General features: G+C 38.6%; 1 protein-coding gene across 1 annotated transcript in view; it reads left to right on the forward strand.

The window, feature by feature from the left end:
• The window catches only part of ASCC3 (activating signal cointegrator 1 complex subunit 3), a 255,188-nt gene that overhangs the window by 82,476 nt on the left and 146,596 nt on the right, over window positions 1–26,116 (forward strand). Inside the window, exon 11 of the mRNA XM_053461329.1 lies at window positions 17,154–17,318. Coding sequence (XP_053317304.1) covers window positions 17,154–17,318 — 165 coding nt within the window. The remainder of the gene's footprint in view (window positions 1–17,153; window positions 17,319–26,116) is intronic.

Below are 26,116 nucleotides of genomic sequence, written 5' to 3' on the forward strand. Positions count from 1 at the left end.
CCTGAATAACTATTAGCACAGCACAGAAGTGAACAAAATGAACAAGGCTTCGGAGTGCATACCGTATTTTTCGCTCTATAAGACGCACCTGCTGATAAGACGCACCTAGATTTTAGAGGAGAAAAAAAAGGAAAAAATATTTTGAGCTAAAAAATGGGCTAAAATATTTATTACAATAACTGAATAAGCTATGAACACAGTAAGACACACGCAGTAAGACACACACAGACACAGTAAGACACACACAGACACAGTGAGACACACACAGACACAGTAAGACACACACAGACACAGTAAGACACACACAGACACAGTGAGACACACACAGACACAGTAAGATACACACAGACACAGTAAGACACACACAGACACAGTAAGACACACACAGACACAGTGAGACACACACAGACACAGTAAGACACACACAGACACAGTGAGACACACACAGACACAGTAAGACACACACAGACACAGTAAGACACACACAGACACAGTGAGACACACACAGACACAGTAAGATACACACACACACAGTAAGACACACACACACAAACACAGTAAGACACACACACACAGTAAGACCTCCCTCCCTAACCCCCCTTCTCAGTATCTCCCCTCTAACTCCCTAACCCCCCCTTCTCAGTATCTCCCCTCTAACTCCCTAACCCCCCCTTCTCAGGATCTCCCCCCCCGCCCCGGTCACTTACCTTAAACTCCTGTGTTGGAAGCGTGAGGCGTTTGTCTCGGGTGCCGGCGCTTCACTGCTGATCGCCGGCGTCTGACGTCATATGCTGGCGCCCAGCGTAAAGCGCCGGCACCCGAGACAAACGCTTCCAACACAGGAGTTTAAGGTAAGTGACCGGGGCGGGGGGGGACACCGGACTCATTGGTGAGTCACCAGGACACTCTTTGCGGGCCGGTCCGAGCTATTCAGCGGGCCGGATGTGGCCCGCGGGCCGTGCTTTGCCCAGGTCTGCTGTGTAGTCTCTCCACCTAATGTATGGGTTTGTCTTAGTCTGTCAATTCTTGTCTTGTCATACCTTGTCTTGAATAAAAGATAATAATAATAGTGCAGGAAGGCCAGGGGAGTTTATGCAATCGTTGCATAGCTGTGGAAATGGTAATATTATCTTCCTCATATGTACCCTATAAAATACATGCACAAATCACAACATCTATGGTATGCCCCAGCAGCGAAAAGCCTATAGCTTTAATCAATGTACATTGCCTGTAGTAGGGAACGTAATTATTGTACCTTCAGCTTACAGTATTCACCATGTTAAGGAGCTTATTTTGCTCACTTTACCACAACTTATTGTATTGCCAAACCATATAGGTTAAAGTATATCTGTTTTTACCCATAAGTAAGCAATTGAAACATTAGGAGGAGTGCTGAGCATCATTTTGGATGTGAGAGTCATTGAAGGGAGGACCTGTGAGAGCTGCCAGTAGAATTGGGGCTTAGAAAATCATCAGAGGAAGAACGTATGCAAGCTACTGAGAGGATTACTTATGTTGGCACATGTCATCATCCTAGAGAACAAAAGGTTGTGATACATGGTGGGAGACTACTTACTTATAATCAAAGAACAGGATCAAACTACACATATAATTAACAGCGTGGTAATCATGTATCAAAAAAAGGGAAAACTTCATAGTTACTAGTTGGTGGATGGGCGGTGGCAGATCACTTTTACTGAATTTTTTTTTCTTCTTTTTTTGTTGCAAACATTGTGGCAGTTTTCTAGTAATGTAGTAGATCATTTTACCACTGATATTCTGTGGATGTAGCTGACAAACAGGGATGCATATGCCGTAGGTAGTGGAATTCTGTGAGCTGTAAGAGCTATAAAATTGTTTCTGTGATGTAGCGGGGCCGCCCTTTGATCGCTAAGCCAAGTCTTGCATGATTAAAATCCTTTCCGTTTACCCAATGCTCTGTTCTGGGGAGAGAGAGAATGTTGCTGATTGGTCGGTGAGCATTGCAAGGAGCAGGTAGCTTATTAATATGACTGGCTGCAACCATGGGGAGAGTTGTCTATACAAAAAAAATAGTTGGCGGTATGATCTATTGTGAGATCATCTGGCTAGCAACCTGGAATTCACATGTGCCCCCTGCCCCACTGTAACTTCTCCTTAAAAATGAAACACACATAACCACATAGATTTATATAAAACAGTTCTCATGTTTTGTTTAAAAAGAAAAAAAAAGGTGATGAGCTTTATTGGATACAACTCTGTAAAAATAATTGAGATAGCAACTGTGCCTGTAGAATATAGTTCTATACAATGGAAATTCATTAGGAACAATGTTTGGGGATAAATGCATATTCTGTACGTAACAAAACTAAATAGTGCTTATTTAATGTTAACAGGTTTTTGTGCGTATCTTGTTTACTGGGGTTTGTCCACAAGCACATCCTCTTTCCTCTGTTCCAAATAACCTAAAATACTAATAAATCCAGTAAATCTAGCTTTTATATTTTTATTTTATTTTGAGGGAAGCTATGTTGAATGTCATTTTAATGTTTCTTGTCCAGCTTTGTGGATAGTCATAGTAGTTGTCAAAAGTGAAAAATTACCATTAAAACCAAAGGGACCTCAGGTCAAGACAGCCTGTGAAATCTCTGAGATGCTACTGGATTCGGTCCATCTTAAGGTGTCCAAGAGTTCCCCGCATAACCTCTTATTTTAGCTGCACTAAGCTCCCATTTTAGTAAATATACCCAAGGCATATATATCACCTCAACTGTGTAAACCAAAACGCAGAGCTAAGTAAAAATAACAGCTTTAATTGGCCCAGCTGACATCTTCAAGCCTGGCTCTGCCAACCATAACAAAGCCATTAAGTTACTCGAGAGAAAAAAAAATCCATATCCCACCAATTGTTCCTTTTATAGCTTTAAGGGAGCTTGATTTTCCTACTAAGTATAAGGTTACATGTTTTATTAAATAACATATATGTACAGTATATACACACACTGGCCACTTTATTAGGTACACCCCTTTTTGCTTTTATTCTTCAAGGCATACTTTCTACAGGATGTTGGAAACATGCCTCAGAGATTTTAATCCATATGGATTGAGATCTGGTGACTGTGGAGGCCATTGGAGTACAGTGAACTCATTGTCATGTTCAAGAAACTAGTTTGAGATGATGTGAGCTTTATTACATGATGCATTATCTTGCTGGAAGTAGCCATCAGAAGATGGGTACACTGTGGTCATAAAGGGATGGACATGGTCAGCAACAATACTCTGGTAGGCTGTCGTGTTTAAACGATGCTCATTTGGTCCTAAGGTCCCCAAAGTGGGCCAAGAAAATGGCAGGATTGGCGGCACTTCCATATGTGCTTCCAGCGCTGTCTCCCTTGATAGACTGGAGGGGGGGATACTGTGGGCGGATCAAGAGGTGTGATGCATGATGTCACGCCTGAGATCCCTATAAAACCCCTGAGCTCCTTCATGTCGGCGCTCAGATATTCTGGGACGTGCTGTATGATACAGTGTGTCCCCAGCTCTGTGCTCCTGTCCCTCTTGTGACCTGTTTTTGCCCTTTTCTCTCTTCTGCCTGTTTACTGACCTCGGACTGCCTCTTCACCTTGCTTTTGGAACGCTGACTTCCTCATGACCCCGGATTGCCTATTTGCCTTAGCCTCTGTGACTTCTGCCTTTCCTATCTCGTCACAACTGCATATTGGGCTCCTCCTCCATACAAACTACAGGTACCTCACCGTACCTGACATTCTGATGCTGGGTTTAAACTTCAGCAAGTTGTTTTAACTATATCTACATGCCTAAATGCATTGAGTTGCTGCCATGTTATTGGCTAATTAGCTATTTGTGTTAACAAGCAATTGAACAGGTGTACCTAATAAAATGGCCAGTGAGTGTATATAGAAGTGTGAAGAGATTTGACATTGTTATAAGTGACATATTTGTTTTTTCATCTACGGTGGTTGAAGTCTATTTCTTTCAGTTTAACACATTTTTGTGTTTATAGCCAGAGACCAATTGGTTCCTGCATTTTACCTCAGTCTAGCTGAAATATTTTGATATGAGATAAGCCTGCAAATTAAACTTTGTGCCTTTTCTGGATGCGGAACAATGTTTTCCCAATCAGTTGCATGGTTTCAAATTATTTTTGTGTGTGAAGTCTTTCCAATTAATTTTTACATTCTAGATCTGTAATTGAAACCTGTCATCCCTGACCTTAGTATAATTAACTGGATTTATACCCCAAATGCTTAATGGCTTTAAAGTTACATGTATATGCTTAATGCATTGTACCTATCACATTTTATAAAACTCACAAAAAAGTTAGATACACTGTTCAAGATGGAAAAAACAACTTAAATTCAATATCTCTGGAGGCAAACACTTGTACAAAGTTGTCAGATCAAATTAGAGAAGCCATCGGCAACAATCACAGTTGACATTTGTTATATCAGAGGTTAGCATAAGCATAATTAGTGAAGTGATTAACGACAAAAGAAATGCAGTGTAATGTTCAGGGATCAATTTTCCATTTAAAACACCAGCACCATTATTTAAACTTGCACAGGGCTCAGTTAATTATCTATTTTACAATATTGAAGAGCTGGATTTCTCAAGGCACGCAAGCTGTTCTGTCCCATCTGCAGGCCAGCTATTAAAAATGTGATTTGCAGTGACTCCAAACAGACTGTTCTTACCCTAGAAAAATCCACAGAGCAGGTGTTCATATAATATTACTTTGCAGTACAGTTAATATGACCCTACTGCGGAAATTGCTTGTCTCAATTGGTTTCTCCTTGGTGTATATGCAACTGTTGTGTGCATAAGTAGTGTGTTTCTTAGATGCACAGTACATCCTGTAAAGTGGGATTATTAGCACTTTAATCCTGTTTATTTCCTTTTAAGAATCATTAGTGCATGTTTTTTTACCTGGACTCAATGCAATGCTTGGTGCTCATTCTTCCATTTGCCATAAATATGTTGAAAGCATTTTCATTTTGTCTTGTGATTGGTCTTTCAATGTCATAAAGCAAGGGTTGACTTCCAAAATGCCATTTAAGCTAAAACACATCACATTTTTAGAAATACCTGTGCTGCTTCCTTTTAGTCTTCAAAACATAAGGTCCTTGGTAAGTGAATCTAATTAGATCTGCAGTTTCCTTATTGCTATGAAAGAGATCAGGCGGTGTCATGTTGTGTGTGTTTGGTTTTGGTGATGCTGTTAAATATCTCACTAGTACTTAATATTGTATTGTTATTTTACTACTGCAAAACAGGTCATTGTTACGTGGTTCATTCACTTGTAAAGCAACCTAGCATTGTACATCTTTGTTTAGACTGCCATTACCCTTGAGATCTTTGTGACATTAAATGTACCCTTAGAATGCCACAGTTTTCCTAAATTCATCATTAATACACTGGGACTAGACATAGTTGTAGTCGGTCTTGTGTTTGTGTGTAAGTCTAGTGTTACCCGTCCTTTAGCTCAACTCAGCTTACACTGAACATCCACAATGAATTTATAGGGAGGAATAATCATGGAAATCAAGTCAAAATGAATTAATTCTGTAAGAGATCTGGTTTAGGAAGTGAGACAAGTCTACTTGAAATGCATCTCCGCTATATTAAATGTATTGATTTAAATGTGAGAAAGACAACATAGAAAGAATGTAAACTCCGTATTCAGACCCACAGAATGAAGTACAGTATGTTTAGGTTATGTGACGTACAGACATCTCTGACCATTCTCGGCTGAGCCAAGTAGTTTACAATTTTTTCTCCAAAGGGATTTGAACCCCTACTTTTATTTGTTATGTAAAAGCTCATTCAATCAGGTTGACTGAGCCTAGTGTGTTCAGTGCATCAAAACAAATCAGCCAGTGTTGCTGAAATGTCTTGATACAGAGGCATACAGCAACACAAACACACACACTCCTGGACACCGTGTGATCGCTTCATAGATGGAGGCGCCTAGTAAGAGTAAAGTAAGAGTTCTCAGATCGTCCTAAGACCTCTGAGCTCCGTCAGCAGGTTGATTACAGGTACTGCAATCAACTATGCAGGTCAACGGAGCTCAGCTTTCCAATCATGTAATAAAATATATTAAAAATGTAAAGTTTTTTTTTCATCCAGTTCCAAGAAAATGTTTAAAAAAAATGTTTAATTTTATGAGCAAGTCCTAAAAGTTATACTTTATGTTCCAAAAATCCTGATGTTGAAAGTGTTCAAATACCAGTGTTTTCAAAATCCTGATGTCTCTTGTTTTCCAAAACATATAATTTTATGGGATACATTGAATTGGCTAGCTTCAAAGATGACCGAATGTAAAAATTCCAAATTGAAAAATACGCACCTCCCCCATTTGAGCCCCTAAAAAAAGCAAACCAACAAAACCTATGCATTGGTGGTATCACTGTACTAACGAGATGTTTCTGAATACATATTGGGGTGTTGTTTGGCACTGACATATACCAAGAGCTGTAAATTTATACCTGAAGAACAATGTGTAAAACAAAAACACAGAAGAATTACCACTACAAACTTTGACAAAGGCTGTAGAATTAGTGCATGGAAAGTTAAAATACCCTGGGGTGTTTTAAAAAAATGAATGGTTTGTGGGGGGGAACTTTGGCCGCCTTCCAAGATATCTCAAGTAGGACTTGAGGACATGATTACCAGATTAAAAAAAAAAAAAGGTTTTTAAATAGCAATATGTTACTTACATTTATTGCCCTAAAACTAAAAAAAAATACCATAAAAACATTGGGTATTTCTAAACTCACCACAGGAATGTTGAAACATCCATTGTCGTGAAAGGTACAAGAAAAAGCTCTGTCCTTAAGGGGTTAAAAGGAAAATCTATTATTGCAAACATGATTATCCCCCTTTGTGTTGTCGTTATAAACAGCTAAAAGGTCACACATCCCCTACCTTTTTTTTTTAATCTTACCGTATTTGCTCGATTATAAGACGACCCTGATTATAAGACGACCCCCCAAAATCTGAATATTAACTTAGGAAAAAAAGAAAAAGCCTGAATATAAGACGACCCTAAAGGAAAAAAGTTTTACCAGTAAATGTTAATTCATGTAAACTATTTTTTTTAATAAAAGCTATGATTGAGAAAAATATTTTTTTTTTGTTTTTATTTCTTGTATTTTCCAACCTGTCCCCCAGTTACGCACATCTGCCCCCAGGCTTGCCACACCAATATGGCACTGTGGCCCATGATATGCCTTTTAACCTTCTATATGCCACTGTGCCCCATGGTATGCCTTTTGACCCCCTATGTGCCACTCTGCCTCCAGAAATGCCTTATACCCCTATATCCCATTCTGGCATTTAGGGGGTTAAAATGCATATTATGGGGCAGAGTGGCATATAGGGAGGTATAAGGCATTCCAGGAGGCAGAGTGGCATTAAGGGAGTTAAAAGGCATTATATAGAGCACTCTGCCTCCAGAAATGCCTTATACCCCTATATGCCACTCTGGCATTTAGGGGGTTAAAAGGCATATTATGGGGCAGAGTGGCATATAGGGAGGTATAAGGCATTTCAGGAGGCAGAGTGCACTATTAAATGCCCCCTTAACGCCACTCTGCCTCCTGAAATGCCTTATACCTCCCTATATGCCACTCTGCCCCATAATATGCCTTTTAACCCCCTAAGTGCCAGAGTGGCATATAGGGGTGTAAGGCATTCCAGAAATGCCCTACACACACACACACACACACACACACACACACACACACACACACTTACTTACTTACCGGTGCTTCCAATTTCCTGCTGTATTGCCGGGGCAGCGGGTTGACGTCTCATTCCGCGGCAGCCGGAAGGAGGTGGAGTTGGCAGCGGGGGTTTGTATGCGTCCGTCGCAAATACCTTCCCCGGCTGTCAGAGATCAGGAACTCTGGAATTCTGATCTCTGACAGTCGGGGAAGGTATTTGCGACGGACGCATACAAACCCCCGCTGCCAACTTCACCTCCGGAAGCACCGGTAAGTGTGTGGGGAGGGGGGGGGGCGACGACAGGAGGATCCAGGTCCCCTGCAGCGGTGCGGGGGATCTGGATCTTAGTCTCCTAATCAGACCTCTATTTGAGGTCTGATTAGAAGACGACCCCGATTATAAGACGAGGGGTATTTTTCAGAGCATTTGCTCTGAAAAAAACCTCGTCTTATAATCGAGCAAATACGGTATTTCAAACACAAACATTATGTCTGCTCAGCAAGTGCCCTCATACGACTCTCTGCTGTAGATATAGAGAAAAGGGGAATATTTATAGTGTTTTGAGTCATAATGGCAGAGGTTTATATAAAACATTAGTTGCACTCTCTAGTATGCTAGGTTTGGCATATCTGTCATTTTATTCTTTCTTCAGAAGGTTTAATCAAATAGAAACATTTTTAAGTTATTTTTATTCTTCAGTTTCAATGATATCCTATAGGTATCTGATTTTGTGTCACCTTAAACTTTATCCGTTCTTAGCAAAAGTCTACGAATGAGGCAGAATTTTACCTGATTAATTCTGGGAGTTGTTTAGGCATTCAACAGTACAAGAATTGTGTTTCTACATTTCATTTTTTTCTTGCTAAATTAAATGGAGTTGGGGGAACAGCACCTTTTTAAGAGGAAAGGACCAACCTCTATCCTGTATCACTGTATTTTTTATTCTGTTAATATTGCATTATGTATTAGCCGGGTGACCTGTCATCCGTTTTTAAAATTAATGTTCTATATTCTCTAGGAGAATATTCAGGGAATGTGAGCATTTATGTAAATGTTCTCTGCCTGGTTACAGAAAAAAAGATAAGGCCAGTCTTCACAATGCCATTTGAAATTGCTTTTGAAGTTAAAAGGCAGATTCAAATGGACATTTAAGGAGAATCTCAAAATTCAAACTTGCCTAATTATTTGTGATTTCAAAGAACAAGAAGAACTTGTATAATACTTGATATGCCGGAGAGACCCAGAGATTTGATTTTGAGTTTAATGTTCCAGTATCGCTAAAATGATTAAACACATTCTCTTTATTATTTTGAATTGTGCATGAATAGCCAGTCGTGGATTTCTTAAAATAAAATGTTATAGGAAAATCATTGTAAGGTGTATTGTTAAAAGTGTTTCTTTTGACCTTACTAACCTATTTTTCTTAGTTTTTTGTTACAATTTAATCAACTTGCTACGTGACAGAATGGCCAGTACAATGCCGTGAGTTCCAAACATAAATGTCAATGATGGCCGATTAACCTCCCCAGTCTAATATTGAGAACTTGCATCCCACTGCAATCTGAAAAATGTTGAGGTGTTATGTGGTCCTAAGAAAACGAAAACTAAATTTGTGACATAATTGACAAGAAATCCACAAGCACTCAATGGGAAGTGGACTGTTTCCACTTAGATCAAGGATTCTAAACACAAAGTCTTGAGAGCCACAAACCGGTCAGGTTTCGTGGATGTCCCATCCTGATTACTGGCAGCTCAGTCAAAATATCTGACACAAACGTTGCATACGTGGTATGGTAATCGGGTAACCATAACTTCTCAAGTTTTACTGTTCAGGCAGTCTTTGCAAGGGTAGACAGGAGAACAGCAGTAAAATAACAACATATGCTAGTTCTGCCACCTTTTGCCAAAGATTTACTAATGCCAAAAACATATGACACTGCTCCACAAAACATTTTAAGGGAGATTCCATAGTAGCAAAGAAGTTGGTAAAAAAATGCGTTGCTGGGGTTCTCCCCTAACGTATGATTTCATTCTGATTCGATTTATGGCTAAAATATTTTTCAGATAATATTTTGTATTAAAACCAATAAATAGCTTTGCCATTTTTGATGAATTTAAGTAAATGTCACAGTGGTTTCTATTTGTGTAAAGTAAAGGTATATTTTATATTTGCTGATTTAAAGATCTATTGATTTGTTTTTTTGTAGAAGAGGCTAGGATTTTTTTCTTCTGGTGACGCCTGTGTTGTTTTTCTTAACAACTGCACAGAGATTTGTTGAGGCAATGAACCAAATCCTTGTGAAAGCTGTAAGGTGAAGAACATCAAATGAAAACAATATTTTATGCAATTTCAGGGAAAAAAAGAGAAAATGCCCTTTGCGACTGAAGGCCATTGTTATATGTACCTTGCATATAAAAAATACATCATTCTGTTTTGTATCAATCATTCTTTCAGTTTGAATTCAGGGCATAATGGCAATGCCTTAATTTAAAGATGATTTAATATGCACAGCAGATGCCTTCTCTGTTCTATTGTTTACAGGGAATATGCATATGATTATTTATTTGTCAATATGGCCCCATCATACTTTTTAAATTAATTAAATGCTAGCACCAATATAGAATTTTAATGTGTCCATTTAAGTGTTGGGTAGAAGGATAATGCAGCTATAAAACTATTGTAACTCATTCTATTTTTATTTAAATATGCCCATTTGAAATGCTAATGTTTGTAATTCTAACAAGCAAAATACATATTTATTTGTTTTGTCGTATGCAATATAACGCTTCTAAATGTAACCTTCAGCTACATTTAAAATGTAAATGTTTCTCTTCTACACTTTTCCCTATGGGAAAGATAAACATGTAGCATTGCTAATAATAATTCTAACTCAGGAGAGATGGAGGAAAAAAGGTTACATGGGCTTAGTGAAATTTAGGTTGACAGCAAAAATATTTATAGTTAACCCATTTTTACTCAGCCATGCCCTCATAAGGATATTGGATTGAAATGTCTTCCATGAGTTGCAATTCATTAAGCAAATGTGACACTTTATTTTCCAACCTCTTTGGTGCCGACAGAATTGAAGGAGTGAAACAGTCTGAAAATACCGAAGTCTTTTAAAGAAAAATAAATTGACATTCAAACTAAAAGTTTTTGGAACACATTATCTCATGCAAATGGATGAATAAATGCAAACAGTCTCAACTGCAATGTGCATTTATTATTCAAAGGCTTCGAGGTCCACACACACGTGTCTGCATGAACATACATAATTTTAATTGCTCTCACCTTAGATGGAGTCACTTGTTCCAGGGCAGGGATATATCTCGAAATCCCTGCCTTCTTTTTGGCACTTTAATTCTACATGTGTCTGAAAAGTGTACCAAACAGAGGAAGAAAAACAACTGGGATACTCCATCAGCAGTATTCAAACTAGGGCTGCAACAACGAATCGATAAAATAGATAATGAAAATCGTTACCAAATCGTTACGTCATCAAATATAAGATGAGGGTTTTTTTCAGAGCAAATGCTCGCAGACATCCTCCGCTACTGTCCTCCACTTCCGCTGGGGCTTCTATGATGGACCACCAGCGTGACGTGACCTTCCGGTGCTCCACCATAGAACCTCCGGTGTTGTTGGAAGATAGCACCTGCAATAGAAAAAGACCCAAAGAGTTTTCCAAGCCTGTGCATGTGGAATCATGATGTCATATACAATGCCTGTCAAGGATAGTTGATCCAGAGGTGGATCCAGTATATTGCTAGATAAGTCCTTACTAGAACTCATAAACTCTCACCACTTGGTACAATCCCACCAAGTCTTCTCTGAATGTGATCATGCCAAGCAAGTGGACTGCTGCCCAATATCGCTCAATATGCACCTGTTCTACCACTCAAGCTGCAGATCTGTGTCACACATCGGAGCTGGGCTCAAGGGGCCTCGTCTGTACCGTGCAATGAGGGGTGGAGGAGGCTCTGTGCTAAATGTAAAAACTCTGAACTGTTATACTGAAGCACCTTATAGTATGGTCATTTGATGCTTATTGTGTGAGTCCGTATCCTGAAGCTGTGTTTTGACTCCTGACCTGTCTGACTATTCGCAGCCTTGTGATTTTGTACTTCTGACTACCCGCTAATTGTACTGAAGTGGCACCAGCTGACTTACCTTTGCTGTGTACCTAACCTAGCTACCCTGTGCTACCTGTCCTGAGCAACTGATAGTGGGACCTCCGGCAAGTGCTTTTATACCTATATTCAGGCCTCTACCGGAGCCTCCGCAGTGTTGGATTTTGGATAGGAATCTGCACATAACTTACATGCTCCCTGTGCCATGCTCTCCCCCCACTTACACATCCATGCTATCACACACATTTCTTCATTCATTCACTTGCTCATTCCCTCAGACTCGCTCGTTCCCTCATGCCCAGATACTCGCTCGTTCCCTCATGCCCAGATACTCGCTCGTTCCCTCATGCCCAGATACTCGCTCGTTCCTTCATGCACAGATACTCGCTCGTTCCCTCATGCACAGATACTCATTCATAACCCTCCCCCACCCTCTTACCTGAACTGCAGGTTTCCCAGTGCCGCTCCCAGACGCAGGAACGGAGCAGTGTTATGTAACGTAGGTTCACATGACTCCTCTGGGTTCCTTCTTCCCCTGGGCGGAACAAGAGATGCTGCTTTTATTTTCGGACGTTTTTGCCATTTCCCACTCATATGTTTCGGCTACCGGTATTTCGGTGCATCTCTAGTTTTGGATGTCCCTGGTTTCCTGCCTTAGGCCACAACCCCTTGTTAGGTTATCTAGGGTGAGGAAACAAACAATGTTTGTTCATTGTTCTTGCATAGGGACGATCTGGTTGGATATGCCCAGCCGCATGCTATGTGAGCATTAAAATGTAACGTGTGACCTGTTGTATACAGCCATCAGCTGCGCTTATGTAAAAGTCAGCCTCCAGCTCAATCTGCCGATGTCACTTTGTTATCCCCAGTCCAACCCTGATGGAAAGGTCACTGTTTAATGACCTAAGAAGTTCAAGGGGAGTTTTTCTTGTACTAAGTTTTTGCAAATTTTGCAATTTGGACATTATTTTACATTATTTACTCACCCAGCAACTGACTCACAATACACGTTCCCAGTGCTTTTTCAATTTGTGAGAAGAGTCAGCAATTAATACAGCCCAGAACTCTCAGAACCATTGGAACAGATGCCTGTGAAACAGGTGCAAGGAGCTGTGGAAGAGTTTAGCGGTCTTGCACAATTAATTCATCATGTCACAGGAATCCAGTTTTTAACCAATACATATTTATATTTTTTTTTTTCTAGAACCATCAAAAGCTAAGGCAAACATTAGTTAACCAACAAATGATGTGCCCAAATTTACAAAATACATGTAAATAATGTTATACCAATGACTTTGATATACAAAACACTAATTTCTCTTACATTTATCTTATATGTTGCACGAGGATTACTCTAAGCACATCACAGATCCAGCAAATTGATTTTATATCTTGGATTAGTTGTGTTTTACACCTTGAAAATCATAGTATTCCGTTACAGTTTACTAATTTGGGTTGTGTTATGGTACATCTGTTGAATTTAATACCTGACATGGTTCATTTCAAATTGATAACTGCTGCATCTGTAACATTTGGGCACAAGTATTATTTTTTTTTTTTTTGCAATTATACTTCACATATTTGTTAATGGATGTTACTCTACCAAAATTATAATTATCATCATATGTTTTTCAGTAAGCATCTGTTATGTCCTCTCATTTTCAATATATTTACATACAAAAAATGTAAAAATGTTAGGAAGGGTATCTGTGTCTATCTATCTCTCTATATCTCTATATAGATATGCCTATCTATCTGTCTATCTCTATATAGATATATCTATCTCTATATCAACCAATTAAGAATAATCATTTTGTTTGTGATTGTTTGTTTCTCCAATTTCTTTAGAGCCACTCAAAATGGGGGCTATGTATAGTTGTCATTTAACATGGTTCATACTATATTTTTATTAAAACCTTTGAGTTAAAGCGGTTAGTGGGTTCTTCAGTCACTTCTTGATAGCATCATTGTGGTTGGGTACAAAGCGAAACATTTAAAAATTGTCAGTCTAAATATTAATGGACGTGACTGTAAATGTTTGTCAGAACAATGTGCCACCCTCCTCCAGTATAGGATCCCTGAAAGGAGGACAGTTGTCTGGAAATGAATCCACTGACCCATGGTGAAGTCAGTTGAGTACCATATTTGCTCGATTATAAGACGAGGTTTTTTTCAGAGCAACTCTGAAAAATACCCCTCGTCTTCTAATCGGGGTCGTCTTATAATCAGACCTCAAATAGAGGTCTGACTATGAGACTAAGATCCAGATCCCCTGATCTCTGATCTCTGACAGCCGGGGAAGGTCTGCGCGATGGACGCAGACAACCCCCGCTGCTAGCCGCACCTCCTTCCGGCTGCAGCGTAAGTTGTCTACGCGGATCGCGTGGACGTCAACCCGCTGCCCCGGTATACAGCAGGAAATTGGAAGCACCGGTAAGTGTGTGTGGGGTGGGGGGGAGTGTTAAATGGGGGGGAGACAGAAGGAAGACTGCTGCCCCGGTATACAGCAGGAAATTGGAAGCACCGGTAAGTGTGTGTGTGTGTGTGGGGGTGTTAAATGGGGGCATAGGGCATTTCTGGAGGCAGAGTGCTCTATGAAATGCCTTTTAACCCCCTGAACACCACTCTGCCTCCTGAAATGCCTTATACCTCCCTATATGCCACTCTGCCCCATAATATGCCTTTTAACCCCTAAATGCCAGAGTGGCATATAGGGGTATAAGGCATTTCTGGAGGCAGAGGGGCACATAGGGGGTTAAAAGGAATATCATGGGGCACAGTGGCATATAGAGGGTTAAAAGGCATATCATGGGCCACAGTGCCATATTAGAGTGGCAAGCCTGGGGGCAGATGTGCGTAACTGGGGGGCAGGTTGGAAAATACAAGGAAATAAAAACAAAAAAATATTTTTCTCAATCATAGCTTTTATTAAAAATTTTTATAGTTTACATGAATTAACATTTACTGGTAAAACTTTTTTCCTATAGGGTTGTCTTATATTCAGGCATTTTCTTTTTTTTCCTAAATTAATATTCAGATTTTGGGGGGTCGTCTTATAATGAGCCCCTTTTGTAGCCACTGTACCTACTACTGAGCGCCAAGATATGACATCACACCACAGACAATTGAGCAGCGGTGCACCAGGAGGCCTGACTTCCCCTGGTTTTGTTGCAGAGGAGCTGCCCCCCCCCACACCGCCTCATAAGTGTAATCTAGAATACATCTCTGAATACAGCCTAATGATAGATGTGCTATACTGAGCAGGGTTGTCATAAGCATGGTTACTACAAATGCTTATTATTACTATCTGCGTGCCCTGCAAATCACTGTCTGTAACATGTAAGACTTGTCACATAACAACCATTACTTACATGTCATGAAAAATAGATTCTTTTTTTGACTTATTATCCATGTCTAGACATCATCCCAGCATTATAAAGCATAGTTAAAACAATATTTTTGTTTCAGTGGGTAACTAGCAATCATGACATGCAATTTTTTTTTTAAGTCTAATTATTTTACCGCTTTTTATAAAAAAAAATTAATTTCAAATGTAAGGTACATCACATTGCATCCCTGTGTGTGGATGTGTATGTAGGGAGGGACATCTCTTACTGTTCTGTCTAGAGCAGCCATACTGCTCAACACGACCAGTATTTTTTCCTGTTGATCTCCTTGGGCCTTAGTTATCTTTACAAACCTCCTAGTCTCCTTCATGGGAATCGCACAAGCACACACAACCAAGGAGACATACTAATGAAACATCGAAATATTTACTAGTCATTTACTGAAGGAAACGTTTTATCATCCAGTGTACAATTACATAGTTGTAATACTGTATGGGATATGTATTCTTATACTCAGAGTACAGAGGAGTACCGAGTACACCTTCAGCACATATTTCTGATTCTTGATATCAGATTGTGCCACATAAAGGAGTATTACCTGAAAGATAAATGTCCATTGCTTTCAAGGGACACAATTTGTAGAGCTACTTGCTTAACATCAAAGTTTCCACTGATTGATTCCCTCTGATGATTTTGAGCTTCATTCCCATGTTTTGATTTCCCTGGTGCTTTGTATATTGTACCCGCTCTGGTATGCCTTCTGTTTTAAAATAAATAAAAATGGGAATTTGAGTTGCTACATTTGTGTACCTAGAAATTATATGTTTCTTGGCTTGCCCTGAGAATTGGCAGATCAATGGGTTCTGATCCGACGTCTGTGTTCCACTGCATGCTTGGTTAATGCACTGTATCTATGTGAACTATTCAGCACCTTTTGTTTGGTGTATTTTTCTATGGTTCAAATAAAAATGTTTTGAGCTGAGCTTTGGATACAGCAACACATGGTGACATTTTCATCTGTTTGATATGTTCTAATTTCATTGTGGACATTTACTGCTTAATTGTCATTTTGGTTCCAAAAATGCAGTGACACTAGAGACTGGAGATAATTTGCTTTTTAGCCTCGGCTGTTTTTTTGTTTTTGGTTTTCACCTATGTACCAGTGGAATAGAACAGATCTCTGCCAGTTTGACAGCACAGAGCTTCTGTTTTGTAATAAAACTGTAACAGAATCTCTTAAAGGCTGTTATAATCTATGAAGTACGTGCATTTACATTTAATTTAAGCTTAAGTGAACCATTTGTCAGTACTTTGTCTTCATTCGTTGGTCCCTGATATGAAATTCCTGACTTTTTAGAAACCATGCAAAGTAGAATAGTGCTAGTTAGTACCTTGGCTTAATTTTTGAGCTTTGAATGTGATATCTTTCAGCAAACATATAGCACAGGATGTCAGATCTTACATATCATTAATATACAAAAAAAAAAAAACCGAATAGACATGTAAAAAATAAATAAAAGTCAGAAATGGAGAGTCACACTTGTGGGTCTCCAAACAGTACTTTATTAAATAAACAAGCAGCATGATAAGAAAAAGCAAATCAACATTTCTGACCACATCATAGTTTTTTATCCAGATCATCTTGCTTAAAGGACCATGATGTGGTCTGAAATGTTGATTGGAAATTTTTCACTGAGAAGTATATGTATATATATTTGTTTGCAAGCTGAGTTGTGGGGTCATTGCCTTCCATGAGTACCCTTGTAGGCACAGTTCTGTTGACTTGCCTTTATCATGTTACCTTACTATTTTCTTGCAAGATATGCCCACTTTGGTCCAGTTTTATGCTTTAGGAAAATAATTCCCAAACAAACAAACCATTAATAATGTTTTTCAAATGGTCTTCCTATGTGAATTAATATATATTGTTTTGATTTGTGTTCACAGATGTTAGTTACCACCCCTGAGAAATGGGATGTTGTGACCAGAAAGAGTGTTGGAGATGTAGCTCTGTCTCAGCTTGTAAGACTGCTGATATTAGATGAAGTGCATTTGCTTCATGAGGACAGAGGGCCAGTACTGGAAAGCTTGGTAGCACGAACACTACGACAGGTAAGCAGAGTCTGTATTCACCACCAAAATTTGTGGTGTCTGTGACCCTACCGGCTCTCTCCAGAGAGGGGCTGGACTTCCCACAATGGTACCATAATAACATAAGAAATGTTGGGGAAAAAAGTCTGTGGAACAAAACAAGACAGACACAATCCTCCGTGACTCCTTACGGTACTTCCTGTGGTAAACAGTAGGTTCAGTTGTAAGCACTCAGCCTGGTTTTCCAATTAATGAAAGTCTATGTTAGACCAGACTTCATTTGCATTTTCATAAAACAAAAGCTCAGTACGGTGTCTGAGCAGGGAAAGTCAAATAAAGTAAAGTAAAGCAAAGTAAAATATTACCAAATTACCAATATTATCAGTGCTAACTTACATTACTGTATATAACACTATATGTCAAATGAGATAAATATTTACTGTTAAGGTTGCAAATAGGCAACAATAAAACATATGTTAGAGGTCTCTGAAAAAGACAGAACTACTCCATTAAAATATGCTTACCATGAAGGACAAGACTACCACAGCTGAGAACAGACAACAGTTAAATAGCTTGCCATATTGGGGGCATCCCCTGCTCAATTTTCATGTGCCATGTGCCATTACAGAGAAAACCTCTACCTTAGCATATCATTCTGATCCCATCTACTAGGTCACTGTAGTGAAGTATGAGACAAATGTCCTATGTGTGAGGGAACCAATAACTGAAGACCACTATATATATATATATATATATATATATATATATATATATATATATAATATATATATATATATATATAATATATATATATATAATATATATATATATATATATATATATATTATATATATATATATATATATATAATATATATAATATATATTTTGGATATAAAAAGTCTATACACCCTTGTTAAAATGCCAGGTTCTAGTGATGTTAAAGAATGAGACAAATATAAATCATGTCAGAACTTTTTCCACCTTTAATGTGACCTATAACATGAACTGGTCTTCAGTGGTCAGTACCAAGCAAAAGCAGTCCAAGGAAGGAAATGTGATGAGCTGGCGACAGGGTCATGGGTGGCCAAGGCTCGTTGAAGCACATGGGGGCGAAGGCTGGCTCATGTGGTCAAATCCAACAGACAAACTACTGTAGCTAAAATTGCTGAAAAAGTTAATGCTGGTTCTGATAGAAAGGTGTTCGCAGACACAGTGCATCGCAGTTTGTTGCTTATGGGGCCACGTAGCCGCATACCAGTCAGGGTGCCCATGTTACATCTTAGTTAAGAAATGAAGCCCAGGGCCACATGCAGTACATCTTGATTGAGTATGAGACCAGCTCTACTGGGAACCTGTTAACCCTGTTGTCAGGCCCCCGGTCCTTCCCTTTGCCTCTTACCTGAGGTGTCCGCCGCACCAACCCCCCATCCGCCCGCAGTCCTCCCCGTGACGTCTGCCACGCTGCATTGCAGTGCAGGCTGCATTGTCAGTCTCTAGTACAGCGACCCACACTCACCCCCCATGGTGGGGACAGCGGGGAAGGAGTGTCCTGGCCTCCGTGGACTCCCATTTGTGGAGATAGGGGAGGCTGAGAGAGAGCCTGGTAATCCCTTAGGGGGATTGCATAACCTCACAGGTGAGGGCAGGAACACCTGGGAGTCAGTGGGAGGGGCTTTACCTGTGGATTATAAAAACCCTGCACACTCTTCACTCTATGCTTATTTATTGAGCTCTCTGGTTCCCTTAGCTCTGCTCTGACCCGTTCCCTTGCATATTCATACCTTGCTATTTGATTGACCTCCCGGCACCTGACCTTGGCATTGTTTTCTGGACTTCGTGTTTCTCTCCTATCCTGACCTGGCTTGTTTCCCGTTGTTGCACGTTCGCTGCCTATCCTGGTTCGGATTTGCCTCTTGGACTTTGTCTTTTGTACTTGTCCTCCGTGCTCTACGCTCCCAACCAGTCCTGTTAGAGCCTGACACCTGTAGTCCCATGTAACTGCTTGTGTTCAAATTACATTCACCCCCCCCCCCCCCAAACACACACACAACTATTGACAAGTTTGCTACGGGCGCTTTTCACCAGTTTGAAATGTACAATCATAAGGCTTTTTGAGAATTGCATATAGCTTTAAGAGATTCTCTTAATAAAGGCATTGTTTTATCCCCGTTGCATGCTGACGATTTCTACTTGTATGAAAATCTCTGTAATAACAGCCTGCCAGATGTAAATTTCTAGGTTGCTTTTAAACACAATGTGGTGCATTCATTCTTCCATCCCACTTTGGTTAGGTAAATATCACCAACAGCCATGGCTGCAGGGAATAGCAACACATGTAGGTGCCCCTATTGATGTAAATGTCTTTTATGACATTGGTATGAGTGATGCCACAACAGCTCTGTTAAAACTACATGGCAGCAACTTGAAAAGAAAAACTTTTACTACCTAAATCTTGTGATATTCCACAGTATTTGCCCAGTTAAAATTAGCAATAGTTATTTAAGGAGTGTAAAAATCAGCACCTGTAATAAGATTTCTAAATGTTAGGAACAGTTGGAAGCCAATATATTAGAGTAGGTTATATTTTTGTAACTGGTTTGTTTTAGGAGCGTTTTGGGAAGATGGTTAAGCATCATCTATTGCTTTAGGTTGAAAGAGGGTGCTATAGAAATCAATAATATGTGTAAAGGAGAAAGAACAATGGGTAAATAAACAGGGGAGTAAGAGATGCTCAACCTACCATTCCTTTTCAGCATAAAGCACCAAGCCCTGCTGTTTGCATATTTTAGTTTAATCCATTTGACACTGTAAAAATCCGTTGGTTTCATTCATGAATGCTGCCAGAAAAGGTATGAATGTTAAAACACATCATTCTAGTATTGTCTAAGTATAGAATATCAGATCTGTCTTCCTTTTTGTTCTTATACTACATGGAAAATCCATCTAGGTTCATTGTGCTACTGTGATTTTGAACACACCGTTGCTATATTGCACAAGAAGTTTTTCACTGAGAAGATAAGAATTATTTTATTGTATTTTTTATCTAGTTATTGAAGTGGACATTATCGGTAGTCTGAGTGCCTCTAAGACTCCCAGAGCTGTCATTATGAAGTGTTGGCGATGTCAGAATTGTCATTTAGGACTTATGATTGATGTCGGCACAATGACAGAGCAGGTGAAAGAGGAAAAAAATCTCTTTTAAACTTTTTCGTTTTTTGAAGTTCACCTTTGGCAAACGTTTCGCATGTAATGTCTACCGCGGAACATTCATTGTCTTAGTATTACTGTTAGTGTGGATTGTAATAATAGAAATGATACAGACTTATATAAAGGGCACTGAGAGCTATTTCACCTGTGATCCACACTTCTCCAATTATGGAAACCATTTTTCTTCAAGCCTATAAACAAGAAGTATATTAAGTCCTGTCCTGTTCACCCTTAGTCCCTAACTCTATCAATGCCTTTTGTTACAAGCAGAAATAAGAAGAACAAAAATGCCTGCCTATCACATTTTATACATAAATAGGAAGAGAAGAAAAAAAATGAATTATGAGAAATGCACATTCTTTTATATTTGTGTAAGCTCCGTACTGTTTGGTATTGTCTGAATACGTGTATGTTTTCTATAATCAGAAATTGGAAATTGTTTAGCAGTTTTTTGCAAGGGTTTATTTTTTTCTTTTTTAACTCTCATGTGTACATTTGGTTATTGATGTTTTGCCTAAGGATCATGTTCAGAACAATTTCCTGCGCAATATACTAGTCTTACCTTTTATTGTTCACTCCCTTTTCCACTTGAGACTCAATGGAGCATGTAATTGTATCATCCAATGAGTATATTTAGTGCTATATAGGCAGTTTACATACGTAGTTCTCCCTTTCCATGAAAATTCAGATTTAATGTTTATTCTTTCACAACTGTGTGAATTGAAGATATAATACCAGGGGAGATACAGTGAGGCATATAATTAATGTTTCAGACTTTTAATGTAAAAACATAAAATCGCAAACTGCTTGGTTCAACCTATGCTCTGGAAAGAGATAGTACAGTATTGATTAAAATCAAAATGCAGCTTTAGTACCACACTAGCTGAGGAATGAAACCAATTTAAATAGAATTAATTCTGCTCAAAAAACCTTTTTATGAAATTTCTTACAAAAGGAGTCTGTTTAAATTTTGACTTGGTTGACACAGGGAGAAAACATGCCTTTGGGGGACTCCGATGCAAACGCTCTTGGTTGGTTTCTTGAATTGCCCCCTCACCCCAGGTTTTACATTTAATAATTATTTAACTTGAGGCTCTAATGAAGCATACTCAACAGATTTGCAGAGCTCTCTGTGGCAGAATTTGCCTTGTTCAGTCTTATAAAACTCCAGAATTTGCATTTTCACCTCCTTCATGAAGGTTCCATTCCAGACAACTTATCCAAAAGTAGAGTTGCTTATGTCTTGTTGAATCGAGTTGCCCATTTCTTGTTGAATTGAGTTGCCCATTTCTTGTTGAATTGAGTTGCCCATTTCTTGTTGAATCGAGTTGCCCATTTCTTGTTGAATCGAGTTGCCCATTTCTTGTTGAATTGAGTTGCCTCGCTGATGAAACTATTTAGTTTGCAGGTCCAGCTCAGGCAAAATAGTTCCGTATTGGCCCTTTTGTAATCTATAGCGAGTTTAGGTAGTTGAAATCCCAACTCTCCTGCCATCTGCTGTTTTAGTGAATAAACCCCTCAGTCTGTTGGCTTGGTCATTTTAAGCAGTGCTGTGCTGTTTAGAGTTAAGGCTTATGTTACTACACTTGTATCCATACCATAGAAGCACAAATCAGAAATAAAGGGATATTGTATAAGGTGCAACTTTTAAAGCCTGGCGTTGTCACTGTAGAAACAAGCAGAATGGTCCCGGCTGCAGAAGTAACTATAGTCAGGGTTGTACAGAACAGAAAAGTTTGCGTTGTAATGTAACAACATGTGCAAAAGTACTCTGTATGGTTGCAAAGTCCCATTTTGTAATTTTTTTAATGTTATCTCGATATTGTGGTTTTATGTTACTTTAATTACTAAATTGTCAGTGAATGGAAGGATTAGAGTGTTCTGCTTTGTGTCAAACCAGCATGCATTTGCATTGTAATACACTACATATTGTCATTTCTTTTGCTTAAACTAACATAATATTAATGTGCCTAAAATGGCCACAAAGACCGTTTAACGCCAATTTGCAGAGTGATCTTAAAAACGGCTGAATGTGTTGATAAACTCTTCCGGTGCAGATCATTATGCATGGCTCCTCTATGAGCAAATATACCAATCTCACTCTGTCTTTATAGCATATCTTCAGATCTCCAAACCATAATATCTCTTTTTCTTGTACCGGTAGAAAAATAATCACAGAATAGAAACCCTGGCAAATTGATTATCTACCTCTGTTTACTGCAGTTTCAGCTGTATATATATATATTGTGCTTTTCTGCCCCTCTTCTATCTGTCCGCGCCCTGCCTTTGTCAGTATTGTGACATTGCTTAGATTATGTGCTTTTACTTACTTATTGATGATACTTATTTATTCTTTTTAAGTACTGTGTATTTGAAAACATCTCTAATTAAATGTAAGGGTTGTTAAAAAAAAACAAACAAACAAACAAAAAAAAACCCAGCAAAACCATATAGGATTCGAAAAATAAATAAATAAATAGAACTTTCACTCACCCACACATGTATGCTATTTTCTGGTCCTATTCATTTATTGGTTAACATGGGGTTGTTGTTTTCTATTTAGTGCACTAATCCCATAGCTGCATTATTTTTGTTCTCGGCAGATTTTTTTTTTTTTTTGTACTCTTTTCACTGAAAGTATATCGTCCTCCGGGAACAAAGCCTTGGCAAGGGATTCTTAAAAATGATAAATAACAGTTCATCCCCTACCACTTTTAGCTCTTTGTGTATAATCCATCAGGTAGACTGGGTTTTATTTAGTTTTTGTATCCCAAGGTGCTATCTTTACTTATAGTTATAGCGAATAAGCAGATTTACTTGGTATGGTTCTTTTAGTATCACTTCAAGCAGCTTTCCACAGTGATTTTTATTTTATTTTCTTCCAAGATGTCTCCATGGCTAAATATACTCAGAATGTAATACATTTGTACTTTTGTTTTTTTTTCTTAATAATCCTTTGTTGATCACGTTTACTGGTGTAAAGTGGCCCAGTCAGCTGCAGGTGACGAGACCCCATTAAATATACAATAAAATAGCAAAATGTTGTGCTAGGAAAAACTGTGCCAAGTCTATAAATCAATATGCACTGTAAATCAGGGCTAGCACACAGGGACCCCTATCTATCAAGGACTGACAAATCCCTCACTGTTATGCATGGGATCCTCAATGTGCCATTTATGATAAGCACACAGTGTACATGATGATGACATAGCGGTTTATTCTGAAGACCTTAGATATACATTTGTTTGTTTTTTTCGTTTTTAGACATATGGGGTTTTGTGAATAATTTGGCCAGGTCAAGACACAGACCACAATAAATAAATAATTAACATTTTAGAAGCCTTTCTGGGTTCAGGCTGTACAATATTATATTTTAATAACCCAGACTGAAGAGAGACCTGTTCAGTGTGTTGCCCAATCTTCTTTTTCCAAAAGACTTGAAGATAGCCTCTCATTTTAAAGTGGGTCACGACAGTCAGGCCAATTTCCTTACAAGTATTGGTGAAGCAAACAGTACAAAACTGATGTCTTTCTCTCAGTGACTCTTAAACTTTTTGTTATAGTTGCGCAAACACCACCACAATTTACTGCTTCCATAGGAATTAAGATGCTAAGTAGCAGACAGGTGCTGCTAGTCAAATGCCCTTTGTTAATTGATCATCAGCAAGTGTGACCACCTCTATAAAAGCTGAAGTTTTAGCAGTTTGCTGGTCTGGAGCATTCAGGTGTGCGTTAACACAATGCCAAGGAGGAAAGACAACAGCAATGATCTTAGAGAAGCGATTGTTGCTGCACATCAACCTGAAAAGGGTTATAAGGTCATTTCCAAATAATTTAAAGTTCATCATTGTTTGTTTTTGTTGGATAACTCATGACATGGTATAATATGTCATGTTCTGTTGTTCAGCTGAGGTTGTATTTACCTAATTTGTAGACCTGCTGAGGAACAGGTTACCATGTCCTGATATGTAAAACCATAGAATTCAAAGAGGGTGTACTTTCTTTTTTCACACACCTGTATCTTCTTGTAGCCCACAACCTGGCATGTGATACACATCCCCAGTGCTTTCTCTCCTAGTGGCAGGATTGAGCTCTGACGGCATTGCTCAGTGCTACTGGCACACTTGCCTGCTGAACAGGTTAACTGGATGCCAGTGGACATTTTAAGTCTTAACTCTTAAGGTTGATAGATCCCTGTTAAGTGTAATGAATTGAAATGTCTGTTTCTTTAAGCTAATTTGCAGTTAGATGAAAAAAAATGTAGCCTTCAAATGTTTTTCCTCTTTCCAGCAAACAAATCTATGCAATGTCATAAATCTCGGGAGTCCTTAAAAAATGCACAAGGTTGAAATACTTTGTCATATTCGTTGGTTGCTCGATTCACAAAATCATTGTAAGATGATGTTTAATGGATGAAATTGGTTTATAACCCTGTACCATTGCCAAAGGACTACTCTGGCAGTACTCAAGGCATAACTAATCAGAAGTTGTTGACTAATTGCCGAAGTTGAAGTCTTTACTTGTTTGTGTGCTTGACATTTTCTTTAATAATGTAGATTATACTTCAAATAAATTCATTTCGTAATACGGTCAAATTGAGCCCTTCAAGTTTGACATAATTACTTCTAAATATATAGTTTGCAATCTGTTTAGGACTGAAAGGGTAACTAATGTCGTTAGTATTTACAGATGTTGTTTTTGTCATGTGTTTAATCCTGGTTTTATACTTGCATTGAAAAAAAACTATATATGTTTCATGTATGTGTATATATATATATATATATATTCTATATTTCCACACAAAAAGTTGTGTGCGTATATTGTTATACAAAGAAGACTAATTAAGCTGTAGCCCACCGAGGAACCTGGTCACCCAGTGGAGAGATGCCCTCCTTGTTATGTGGCCCAAGGGTTGCCTCCCATTCAGACCTTCTGCCAAGGCCAGATTAAGGATAAATTATACAGCAACAGCCCCTTGTCCAGATTTTCAGCATTTTGCAAGCATTTTTCTGCATTTTCTTCTTGCTGTTTTGTTCCCCTTCTGTTCTATTCTTTCCTTCCTCTTTGGCATTTTCTTTTGTCCAATGTCTTGCACATCAGTTGAAGTAAGCATTTTCCTCACTTTTTTTCTATCCACTTTTTTCCTCTATCGCCCCTTTTATCTGTATTTTACATTTTTCATTTTCTTTCTAACGTATCCCCCCCACATTCACATACATACACATGTACTTATGCATACACACACATTAGTATTTTGTCGTAATTTCATTGCAGCCACATATCTGTGGTAATGCTCAACAGGAGAAACCTTGATTTTAATGTGATTATGAGAAGCAAACATATTTGCATTTTTTCATTATTTTTTTTAAGGCCTCTTGATTTCAGAGTGATATTTCTGTGTAACAGCTCCATACCGCACCCTGTCTAAACTGCAACAGTTTAGATTGATAATTTGATATCAGACTCATCATTGCATAACTTGTATTCATTAAAACGTAAAGTACAATTTAGCAAGTTCTTAAAGCCCGATAAGCACCATTATTTTTGTGCACTGTTTATAAGGAAATTAAGTTCTATGTATCTTTGTTCGTTTATTAAAAAAGTTATAAT

Source organism: Spea bombifrons, chromosome 3 (assembly GCF_027358695.1).
Source record: "Spea bombifrons isolate aSpeBom1 chromosome 3, aSpeBom1.2.pri, whole genome shotgun sequence".
NCBI classification, from domain to species: Eukaryota; Metazoa; Chordata; class Amphibia; order Anura; family Pelobatidae; genus Spea; species Spea bombifrons.